Below are 13,461 nucleotides of genomic sequence, written 5' to 3'. Positions count from 1 at the left end.
CTTGCTCCTTCTTTATCATACAATGGTACTTACAGTCATTTTGGTACCATTCAGAATGCCAGCATCATACAAGTCCTGAAATTAAACAATAAACTCTTTTGAGATAAAACAACAACATAATTTCCAACTCAATGAACTTCTTACTACTTCCTCAAATTGGCAACTTATCTTATACCTGACTTTCTTTTTGCTTGGGAACCATACCGGACTTAGACCCTTGATGACATCAATCATCCAATTGACCACTTTCTTGTACTTGTCCAGTAAGGTGGTCAAATCTTTCTTATTTGATAAGTGGGTCGATTTGATAACTGGTTGGGTGTCTTCCTTCTTGGAGAACATATCCTTTTAAGGGTCCAACAAATTTATCATTTTCGGCTCTTTTGGTTGGTCTAACGGTGAAAGGAGTTTCTCATTGGGAGTAGGTGGCTCAGCCTCTTTTTTGTCAACCTCCAACCCCTCCTCTACAACTTCCATGCTGTCATCATTCTTAATTTCTACTTCTTCCTCGACAACCTTTTCCACTTCTACTTCTTCCTCCTCTTCCCCATCTTCAAACTGCAATGTTGGGTCATCAAAAAATTTCCCATCATTCAAGGTGATGGCAGAAACGGTATGCCTTGGGTCCTCTTCAGTCTGCGATGGTAATTTTCCTTGAGTATCCAATATACTCACAGATTGAGCAAGTTGTGCAATTTGTTCCTCTAAGCTTTTGAGGCTAGCTTTGGTTGTTTCCTGGAAGATTTAGGTAGTAGTGGCAATGCTTTTCACAATGTCTTCCAAGGACATGCTCGAAGTTTCAGCTTTTTTGGGAGGTACAAAATATGGTTGTTGGAATTGTGGAGTTGGTTGGTATTGGTCATTTCCCCAAGCTTGGTATGGGTTTTGGCATTGGTTGTTTCCCCAAGTTTGGTTGTTTTCCCACCATTGATCATGTTGAGGTTGATCGTGACTCCATTGATTTCGCCAGTAGTAGCTTCCCCTTTCCTGCACTTCCACCCATTCCCCTTGTAAATATGGACACATGTTGGGGTGATTCTGAGTGCAAAAATCACAAGGAATAGATGTGGGATGCACAATTTGGTCACTTTCAATCATCATAACTATCTGGGCTAGCTCAGAAAGTTGGTCTTTATTGTAAGGAGTGTTCATCTTCAAGCTACACTGTTTGTTTTTGTTTTGTTTTTTTCGTAGAGATGTACATGCTCAAAAAACTCTTGACATAAACAATTAGTAACACTGTGTCCCCGGCAACGACGCCAATTTGTTAGGGGTGTCAAACCCAAAAAATAATAGGGGTACAATAGACTCCAAATACACTGCTTTAATATACTAAAAAGTAGTATAAGGCAAGCAGGGTCGAACCATAGAGACACAGGACAAAAGTCTATACCTCTTTGCACAAGGTACTTTGGTCACAAAGGGGGGTTTGTTTGCAAAAGTAAATAACTAAATAACAATCTACTTTAAAAGCATGCACAAAATGAAATAGATTTGTAAACAAATTGTAAAAGTGCTTCTAGTTCGAGTTCTCAATGTTGTTGTTCAACTTGATTATAACTTGATGTAATTCATGATTGCTATTCTAAGTTGGTACTGAAAGATATTAACACACTCTAATACCTCTCGCTTGCCAAATTATCTAACCAAAACACGCTCTTTGACTAGACCTAGCTTTACTAATTAAACCTAAACACGCTCTTAGATTGCATTGAAAAACTACATTAAGTTTTGTACAAGTTTCCCAATAATGTTCATTTCTTCTCATACGCTCGGAAGTGTGAAAACATGTGATATATGTTTTACAATAAGAAAACTTATTGCTTGTTACCAATTATTAACTCAATAGAACGATTAGGTGCCCTAAAAGTTAATTAACTGCACAAAAATTCAATTCATGAAAGTGGCTAATCAAACACAAATCAAATTCAAGGATTCTAGTTTAAACAAAAACATAATCACTAGAATAGAATCACAAATCGAACATCAAATCATATGCTTCAAGTCAAGCAATCAACATGTTTTGAACAAGAATTAGAAATTAGGGTTTCTTAGCCACACATGGCTAAGAACAAATCAAACAAGAATAAAGATGGAATTGCAATGTTTAATTCTTACTAAAATGAAATCAAAAGTGTTTGTAATGATTAGGTCTTCTCAAAAGCTTTGAGAAATCTCCCAAAATTGCCCTAGATCGCCAGAAACTGCTCCCAAAACGTTCTCCCTTCAAATGACGTCTTCTCCTGTCTTTTATTAAAGTTCACGTGCATGCCATGAGGCCATGCGTTTTTGGCATGGCCATGCCTTTTGCCTATGTGTTTTTAGCATGGCCATTTGTCTTGACCATGTGTTTTTGGCATGGCCCATGCTTTTTGCTAAAATTCCAAAAAGTCTTCACTGTTGACTCCATCTTCAATCTAGCTTCACCACGAGTCATGTTGCTCAAATATGAGATGATAAAGGACAAACACGACCTGTGTCAATGTGACAAGAACCGCATTTCAAACATAGTCCTTTGCTATGATGATAATGCAACAATGACTCGGGTTATGTCTTCATGCTTTCCTCCATGGAATGACAGGTTCATCTTATCTGCATGCTCCAAAGCTCCATGCATCCATGCATCCAAGCTCCACGTTCCATGCTCCATAATGCCTGCAAAATAAATCAAAAATAGTGAAATACCAGACATTCTTAACGAAATATGCAATTTCCCTAATAATCAACTAAATGCAAGAATTATGAAGTAGAATGCTATAAAAAGACGGAAATAAACATGCAAAATAGGTGCATAAAATGCACCTATCAAGGAATATAATTGTTCATTCTATTCTAGAATAAATATAATTCTTTCTGTTTGTTGATTTGTATTTGGGCGTGTTTTGTTTCATTCAAAAAACCTATAAAATGATGAAAGGCCTAGTATGCTCAAGAGTCATATTAAAGTGATATTACTAAATAACATATGATACTAATGGGTCACACTAACAACAACTTGATACAATTGATTATTTATTAGAAATTGATTTTAATAAATATCCAATAAAACTCTTATAATTAGATTGGAAATTATTTATTTCATGGAAATAATAAATTTCATTAGCAAGTAACTTAATATACATCATATGGTATGATTTATAAGTCATGTACAAACTTTTGGACTAGTTGAATCCTTTTGTCTTTTCATAAAAGACAAGGTTTATATTTTATAAAAGAGTTTATAAAAGTTTGACTTTCTTTCTTCTCTTTTATGCAATTTTCGAAATATGCATAAAATGAAGAAGTGTATGACTTATCTAATCATGCTTTAAAGGCATGAGAGACATACTTATGAGATGGAGACAAGTTTGTCTAAATTTGAAGGAACCAATGGTTAATAACTTCACTTTTAGACACTATAAATATGAGGCTTCCACTCTTGAAGTTTTTGCCCCATTCTCTCTTGCTATGGCCGAGAGTTTCTCCCTCCCTCTCCATATCTTCTCTAATCTTGCACTTTGAAGATTTGACGCTTGTATTTTGCTCTCTTTGAACCATATTAGGGTTTGGTTCAAAGCTTCAGAGTTTTATACAAAAAACTAACATTCTACATCAAGTTGAGCCATTGTTGGTGTCTCAAAGGTTTCATATTCTTCATCAACTCCAAGCATCCCAAGAGGACCTAAAGAACTACAAAGGTTGTTGTTTCTTCACCTTTTCTTTGGTTGGTGTTTTAATCTTTCCTAAAACTTGCAAGAAGATCCTTGGTTGGTATAAATTGTTTATGTTATTTCAAAAAATTAAAGTTTTCTGTTGTCATATTTTTCAAGTTTATGAAACTATTTTTGTACTAAAACCCAATAAATGACACATTCTTGTTATTAATAATTTCATCATTTTAGTTGAATCAAAATGTTAGTTTGTAATAGTTACCGGATATTTTTTTAATCTTATTTGGTTTTTAATGGGCTTTTATTATTATTATTATTATTATTATTATTATTATTATTAGTATTATTATTATTACTTTTGCTAATAAGAAATTTTGTAATGACTTATTTAATACATCCTCTGTCCCAAAGTTATATTTCATCTTTCCTTTTTGGTTTGTTCTAAAATAACAATCCACTTCTAAAAATAAATAACATTCTTACCAAAATATTTCATCATTATTACTTAACCAACTAAGCATTTAATGGAACATTAAATGTAAACTAAAGATAAAACTGTTATTTTATTGTATAAAGTTAGTGGTAATTAATGATTCCTTATTCTGTGTGTTTTTTATCTGTGGACAATAATTATGAGACGGAGAGAGTACGTAATAAGATCATGTTTGGCGGCTTGAATAAATTAAATGAAATTTTATATAATACATGTGAACGTAATATACAATTTTGAGTTTTTACATTATTTTATACATCACTTAATTATAATTAATGAATTTCTCATTTACAAAAATTAAAAAATAAAAATATATACAACTCATTAGAAAACCAAATAAGATTATCACTAATAAGATTATAACAGTATATATATATATATATATATATATATATATATATATATATATATATATATATATATATATATATATATATATATATATATATATATATATATATATATATATATATATATATATATATATATATATATATATATATATATATATATATATATATATATATATATATATATATATATATATATATATATATATATATATATATATATATATATAGATAGGTTCATTTGAAACTATGTTAATTTTGTAAGACTGTGGGACACAATCAAAAAATAAATTTAAAATGCAAAATAAAAGGAAAAATTTGTAAAAGAAAATTTTTAATTATTATTTTCGTCATTTTATTTACCTATTAAAAATAAAAATCATCTTTTTTTTTTGAAAAATACATTAAATATTCTAATAGAATATTCCACTGTAAGTATTCTAATGTGATTTTTAGAATGTTAAAATATTATTGTATTCTACTAAATTTGTTAGCTATGTAAAATATTCTAATATTCTAATAGAATATTCTACTAAATATTTCATAGATATTTCAAAAAACCGGTAACTTTTTTATTTTTATTTTTTAAATAAAAAAATGATGAAAATAATATTTCTTTAAAAAATTCTAAAATTTTTAATTATTTTACATTTTAAAAATATTTTTTTATCTACAAAATGAGTGTTTATGATTGTATCTTCTCGTCTCTCAAAATATAATGGTCTCAAATTAACTAACCATATATATATATATATATATATATATATATATATATATATATATATATATATATATATATATATATATATATATATATATATATATATATATATATATATATAATATATATATATATATATATATAGGCTCTATCGAAAACAAAAAAAAAACTCTAAAAATCATAAAAATACATAAAAAAAAATACTTAGAGATCATAAAAAAAAATTTGAATTTTTTTTAAAAAAAATAGCAGGTTTTTGTTAAAATTCGCTGAAAGAAAAACAAAAAATCAAATTTTTTTTTTTTGTACAAAAAAAATTCAAAATTTTTTTCACCGATTTTTTATAAAAAGCTGTGACTTTTTCAAAAAAAAAAAAAAACTTTTGTGATCTCTAAGTATTTTTTTTATGCAACTTTGTGATTTGTCTGGTTTTTTTGTTTTCCAAATAACTCTTCCATATATATATATATATATATATATATATATATATATATATATATATATATATATATATATATATATATATATATATATATATATGTTCAGGTTCATTTGAGATCATGCTAATTTTGTGAGAACGTGAGCCCAAATTTAAAAATAATTTTAAATTGCAAAATAAAAGGAAAAATCCAAAAATTCTTTTTTAATTATTATTTTTGGAACTTTAATTACCTAAAATAATAATAAAAATTACTGTTTTTTTTTAAATACGTGAAATATTATAATAGAATATTACATTGTAAATATTTTAATATGATTTTTAGAATATTAGAATATTCTACTAGATTTGTTAGATATATAGAATATTCTAATATTTTACTGGAATATGTAAAAAATATATATATTTTTTTATTTTTTGGAAAACATAAATTCCGAAAATAATATTTGAAAAAAAAATTTCAAAAATTTTCAATTATTTTGCATTTTAAAAATGTTTTTTTATCTACTAATTTGTTTGAGAAAAAGAAAATGCATATATATGTTATGTATATGAGGCGTAAACACAAGAAACTAAATACACTATCATCAAATCCTTTTTTCTTTAATTGAAGTCTTAACTGATGTCAATATAGGCTATGTATATGAAGTCGTGATCAATCGCAATCAAAAGTATCATCAAAACCTGTAAATGAAGTCTCAACTTATCTCAATACATGCTAAGTATATATTGCTGTGGTGGTGATAGAAAGCAGACTAAAAGAAAAGATGATCTCTTATTTATCGAACCGCATGTCTGTCTTTCATAAGTAGAATACCAGATACGACTTTTGGCTTCACTGGGATGTATCTGCAATCTTCAAGAAATTTGCTATATTTTTATTGCGCTCGGATAACTCTAGCCAGGTTTGTCAAGTATGTATAATCAACCTATCAAAATTGTACGTGTAAGAATTCAAATCAACAAAATATTTTAATATATTTTTTTTGGAATTCAACAATAAAAATTACTTGTATGAAAGTAATTTTTGTTTATTGCTCATACAAAATGTGAATTGATTTTTTTTTGTTTTTCTCTTCGCTTTGATTCCATCCACTCGGCAGCCATGTAATGGAATCATACATTCCGATTCAGTCAAACCAAAATCCTTTATTTTGTTTATGTATAACATATAATGAAAAACAAAAAGGGGATAGAATTTCCTCCAACCCCCCCCCCCCCCCCCCCCCCTTCTATGATTTTTGGTGATTCTAAAGGAATTAAATTTCATCCATTCGCCAGCCATGGAATGGAATCACGCATTTCGATTCAGTCGAACCAAAAAATTTTATTTTGTTTCCGTACAACATATAATGAAAAATAAACAAGGGGATATAATTTTCTTCCCCCCCCCCCTCTTATGATTTTTGGTGAATCTATAAGGAATTCAATTCCATCCATTCGGCAGCCATGGAATGGAATCTCGCATTCCGATTCAATCGAACCAAAATTTTTTATTTTGTTTCCGTATAACATATAATGAAAAACAAACAAGGGGATAGAGTTTCCTCCACCCTCCTCCTGCGATTGGTGAGTCTGAAGGAGTTCAGTTCCATCCCTTTGGCAACCATGGAATGGATTCACGCATTCTGATTTCGTCGAACCAAAACTCTTGATTCCTTCCAAAAACATTCTCTATCGAAAGAAACATACCTAGATAGAGTCTCCATCCTTCTCGCCAAAAAAGCTTCCTTCGCTGGATAACTTGTCAGCATTGGGTTTTTCCGCATGTTTCTTATTAGCTCTTGCAGAAGTTGACAAAACCGCAGTCGGTACAACAGTGCGAGTAGTGGTAGGGATAAGTGTTGGTTGGGGGTAACCAAACAGTGCAGGTTTTGCATCCGATATGAACACAAAATTTAGTACGTTTAAATTGTAGTCCAGTCCTATTAAAGTGGTGGCGGAAAAGTCCAATGTAATGAAGTAAATCAAAGGACTCCAGTACCAAAAGTGGCTGAAAACAGCAAGACCAATGATAGCCTCCATCCTCACTTTAGTGTTAAGTTCCAACCATCAGCATCAAGGATTCCGGATGTCACGGACCGAGTTTCTGGAAAATTCCATGTTCGTCTGGAGAACTCTGGAACGATCAAGTATCCTTGAGAAGTCTCCGAAGAGATCAAAAATACTCTAGGAGACCCCAGAAGACACTAGAAAATTATAGGTGTTCGCGGAACATGGTGGAAGAATCTGGAACAATCAAGAGAGAACTAGAGTAAGCTAGAACAATACGGAAGATCCTATACCATCATAGAATCCTCTAGCACACAAAAGAATAGTATAGAACCTTATAGAATTTTGTATGTAGAATAAGATCTTCTAAGAATGATCTAGAATACTCGGGAATGTCCGGAACCTAGAAACTTCCCTTGAGGAGGTGTAAGGTTCCTATAAATAGGGAGAAGGGATCATCTGCCCAAACCACCGAGAAGTTGCTTTGTAAAGAAGTTGAGTTATATAATATAAGCTTTCCTTCGTACTTGAAGTGTTCTTTGTCGTGACTCTTGCTTCCTAAGTTCGTTAGTACATCTAGATTGTCAAAGTTAGCCTGACTTAGTTGGAGAAGCACTAAGTGGCACACAATATTGACTAGTCTAAAAGAGTCATCTCGTGACACGGATGCCAAAATCGCACCCATCTTTGCAAGTTTATCTTTGTTGTCACTGAGTATCTCCCTCTCGAGTTGCCGACTAAAAACAGATGACAAATTTTTTTATTAAAAATATCAGTTTAAATAAGAACCTATCCTCACCAACTCATAAAGAATCTAACAAGATTAAAAAATTTAACTTTGTTTTACTTTCCCATTTTCCAAGAAATTAGGTTATACCTTAATGAACTTAATATATTAGAACTATACCATATAAGTAAGATAACCTCAAAATGGGACCATTATTTGAAACTTTCTAACAAAAAGAAAAAATAAACAAACATGTTTTGTTTATGTAAGGCTTATGGATGATGAGGATAGGTTTACAAACAAAGTGTAGAGGAAAAACATTGAAGAGACATACTCCACATCAAAAACTACTTACAACCATAGTGATCAAATATCGACTTTGTTGTAGAACATTACCTAAATTCCCCTACGCGGGAGTCCATCTCTTGTGTGGCTTGGATCATCACCATGGACATTCCTATGAATGCGGCTTGTCGAAAAAAATAGAAGGGGTTGGAGCACCGATATGGCATTGTGTGAGCAGGTACCAGAACATGAAATCCCTAAGGCCATAGTCGCCCCATATCGAAGGTGGGGATCATACGACTGTGAAAAAGGCGAGATCGGGTGTGTGGTCTGCAGTAATTATTAAAGTTACTAACTACCACAGCAATCATGGAATCATGGAATGTGGTATAAAGAAAGAGAAAGAACACATAATTGTTCGGGTTCAGAGCAGAGGACCAACCCGAGGGATAACACCGCAGTGCTTCTAACATCATCACTCGCGTCTAAAATAGCAAAATGCAGAAGTTGTTGGATTGCCTTTTTATTTGTTGTCCCACTTTATGGTAATGCCAATGCATAGATGCCCCCGCATCTTATTATCGAATCTCCATCACGGATCATGATATCAACTAATTCCCCGGCTTCTTCTTCTCTTGCATACACTGTAAGAGCAACGCCTAGTGCCAAACCCCTATACGCGCAAATAATTTAACGTTAACAATATCAAAAGGACAAAATAAAGTTATAAATTGTAGTGTTATCATAACTCACCTTATCTGATTTTCGTGTTGTGTTTCATGTGCATGCGTAACCATTGTGTATGTCCTCTCACTTAAAATTCCAGCATTTACCAATCCAAGACTGATGCCAGCAACAAGACCTGAATCAACAACAGTGGTACCATCACCGTCTACACTTACACAAGAGGCAACACCCAATATCTCATCATATGTATTATCATCAACACTTCCTAATGCTACCAAGCCTAAACCAAGACAAGCTCCATGCCAGATAACCAGCACCAAACAAGGTTTAGCATAAGGTTTTATTTTGATTTGTTGCAAGTAAGTAGTGATGGAAAATACAAACCTCGATCTCTGATTCTTTAAGGATATCCATTATGAATACTTTAGTTTTTCCATCATCATTTTCGTTAAGAACCCCAAGAGCATATAGGGCACCACCTTGTAAATAAGGAGGCCCAACCAAACCGTTGCCTGCTCTGTTCATTAAAGATTTTACTTTTTGAGTTGTCCTTATAAATGACACCAAGCCCAGCGACCGCGTTGAATTCTGCCAACCTTTTTGCCATGCCCACCCATTCTTAACATAACAATAGTAACAGCAACAATCTTTTGGTGAAGTTAATTCATCTTGCAAACCATGTATGTTATTGTTATGTACATAACACTGTCTACCTGGTTTTCTACTAAATAGCCATCCAAAGAAGTACCTGCATGCATTAATGCATGCGCATAGATGCTTGCACCATGGCAAGCACAGTTTTTCATGGCCACTAACCGGACTATTTTGTTGATGATGTATGGATCCGCCCTGTTTGTTAACAAAAACTATTCCATAATTAGAACAAAAAATCATTTTGATTCTTGCATTCCTTTTAGCATATATCTCCTCACCTACTACATTGGGATCTGGGAGCCAATCACGCACATGCGAAAAAAAACTGTCATTCTCAATCTCTACAACATCAAAAGCAAGTTGATACCCAATAATTGCATCATCACGGCTCTCCGATCGTAAATGTGTTTCTAAGAGGGTAGAAATATCATCCGGTTCTCCCAAAAACATAAGTAACCGACATATATCAAATGAATCTTGAGGCTCCGTATCCCGATAAAGCTCAAGAAGAAGATGTAGAATCTGCCCAAATTTTATATGTCAATGAAGTAAACAAATAACCAAACTTTGTTAAAAAAAACTAAAAACCAATATTTAATATCATATGCATAATTACCTCATTCTGATATTCTCTCCTACCCACAACTTCATGACATACATCCATGTAATATGATAGAGTAGCATGGATGTGTTTACTATATCCAACCTTCGGCATTCGATGTCCATCGCAATCGCATGTAGATGTCTCTTCTCAGTAATACACCTTAAATTAATAAATAAAAAACGAATAAGATGCAAAAGTATATTAAAAGACATCTGTGGGGTGCTAACCGGGTCAACCCAATCGGGTTCGGGTTATTCGGACCCTGATCCATTTCGTGTTATGCAAAACAAAAATACATATACTCAAACCCTGATCAAAATTCAAAATCTAAACAATATGTTTAAATATATCTTCCTGTATCAAATTTTGAAAACTAGAGAAAACAAATCATATTATTTAATAACTATATGTTCCTGCGTTTATCAAATAGAAGCAGTAGACAACAAAGTGTAAAAAAACAACTTACTTGAGGACTATACATGCATGAAATAGAGCTATGAGACTCACAATAAACATGTATCATGGAGATTAACAAATAACTTGCTTGATTACTTGAGTACATGGAGTACAACCTGCAAGGCTAGTAGTACCCCATTATCTACTGAAAAAAAAAAGGTCTTAATAGGAAGATCTGTGAAAGATGGTTCTTACCTAAGAATTTGTCCATTTGATATGTTGCTTATGATTTTGCTCATTATTGTGTTGAAGTTGACTCATGTTACTATGGCTATGCTTTGGGACAATATTGATTTTCTATGGTTATGGAGTTGTGATAATATAAGGAAAGAAGATGAAGAATGCAAGATTTGGTTGGTAAAGGGTGAAGCTATGGTGCTTTGGTTGGATTAGAATCATGGAATTTGGTCTATCAAAATGCATTGGGTTGTTATGCATGCTCATAGATTGAGATTCGAGTTTGGGATGGTTGATCGGATTAAGCCAACCCGAATAAATAAAATTCATCTAACCCGAAACCCGACCCTATTAAGGTACGAAGTTAAACAGGTTGACCCAAATAACCCTATCTCAACATACAGTGTAACGTCCCAAAATTTAAGACTAAAAATTTCTTTTAATACAATATTACTGAAAGTAAAATCATCGATTCAAAACATAACTCAAGTATTAGTTTTCAAAACACATGATCATTATCAGAGTAAACATTCCCAGGCTTACAAATCTATGGTGTGTGCCATGCGATCGCCCCGAGCTCCTCCCTCCGCTACCGGAAGTACCTGAAAACAAAACTGAAAACCGTAAGCACGGAGCTTAGTGAGTTCCCCACCTTACCACATACCATGCATAACCACATAATGCACATACTGGGCCACGCCCGCTATCCTGGGCCTCGCCCGCTACAACGGCCCTGCCGCTCCAGGCCCCGCCTGGCTTCGAGCCCCGCTCGGATACATATCTGTTTCACTTAGGCCTCGCCTGTCACAGGGCCCCGCCCACTAACATATAATAGCACATACACATATCACATAATATCACATAAGCTAAACATATACTAACGGCTCTTGCTCTAAGGCCTCGCCTATCTATGCCCCCCCCCCCCCCCCCCGTGTCCTGCTACTGATGAGTCATGGAACCCCGTCCATACTCCTGCTGATAGTGAGATACGGGCCCAGCCCACCCGCGCTCCTTTCCTATCTTGGGCCTCGCCCCTGGACTGCTGCTACTGAGATGTGGAACACCATCCACACTCTGCTATTGGTGAGATACGGGACCTCGCCCACACTCACCTCCCTACCAGGCACATACAAGTATCACACAGACAACAAGTATAAACTATCACATAAACCAATTCTTGGGCACCCGCCCTATGTCATTGGACCTCATCCGAACATCATACTAGCATACTGTGCCTAGGGCTAACCCCCGGGTCTTCTACTCATAACTACATGGGTCGGCATTGTGGCCGTAGACCCATTCATACAAAGGGAAACTCTCCTGCACTGGCTGAACTTGCTGATGATCCCACTAGCTGCTGCCCGACCACTGACTGAACTCCTGCTTTACTTGCTCCCCGAGCTATCAATATCAATGCAACACTTAGTCTAACTAACCCCCGAAAGACCACCAAGTCAATTCCGATCTAAGTCAAAGTCCTGGTCAAAGTCAACCTTTCCAGGTCAACCCTACTCACCAAGTCCACTTACTGACTCGCCGAGTTCATATACTCAGGGTCCTTCCATTCGCGACACGACTCGCCGAGTCAGTCCCTGACTCGCCGAGTCCAATGATTTCTGAGTCCTGACCTGTCCAACTCGCTGAGTCTCCACCCGACTCACTGATTCGAGTCTCAACTCGAAGGGTTTGGGGCTTAGCGACCTGACTCGCCGAGTCCAAGAACAGACTCGCCAAGTACCAGGCAATCTTCATCCAACTCGCCGAGTTGTTCATCCAACTCGCTGAGTTCATGCCCAACATCATCCGACTCGACAAGCTGTTCATCCCACTCGTCGAGTTCCTCCTCATCTTCATGCTACTCGCCGAGTCCACTCGAAGGACTCGCCGAGTCCAATCAAATCTACACACATGCAGAGGACTTTTGAGTCATGCGTGGACTCCAAACTGTAGATCTACCCTTCCCAAGCCTATCCTCCACGTAAAGTTGCAAACTTTACGTGTAGAGATGGAGATCTAGGCAAAATACACCATAAACTAGGGTTTAAGGCCAAGGGGCTTCAAAATCGACTCAAGGGCTGATACTTTATGCTTCTCCAGTCCATAACACACTTGGATCTGAAGTAGCAACTCCAGATCTGACTTCTAACTCAAAATAATAACATTATGGCTAAAGAGCCCCAACAACCACACATAGATCTAGGTGCAAAAAGGGTCCAGGAACTAATT

At 34.5% G+C, this 13,461-nt stretch overlaps 1 protein-coding gene across 1 annotated transcript; it reads right to left on the bottom strand.

Annotated features, from left to right (window-relative positions):
- Positions 1 to 7,345: 7,345 nt before the first annotated feature.
- LOC111919271 (26S proteasome non-ATPase regulatory subunit 1 homolog A) lies at positions 7,346 to 7,678 on the bottom strand. Its single transcript, XM_023914872.1, has one exon. The coding sequence runs from the start codon at positions 7,676 to 7,678 to the stop codon at positions 7,346 to 7,348; it is 333 nt and encodes a 110-aa protein (XP_023770640.1).
- Positions 7,679 to 13,461: the final 5,783 nt, after the last annotated feature.

The sequence above is a fragment of the Lactuca sativa genome, chromosome 3 (assembly GCF_002870075.4).
Source record: "Lactuca sativa cultivar Salinas chromosome 3, Lsat_Salinas_v11, whole genome shotgun sequence".
Lineage (NCBI taxonomy): Eukaryota > Viridiplantae > Streptophyta > Magnoliopsida > Asterales > Asteraceae > Lactuca > Lactuca sativa.
This window is presented reverse-complemented; position numbering and strand designations above follow the sequence as displayed.

Coding starts and splice junctions, on each gene's coding strand:
- LOC111919271 (XM_023914872.1), bottom strand. CDS start 7,678: ATGGAGGCTATCATTGGTCTTGCTGTTTTCAGCCACTTTTGGTACTGG.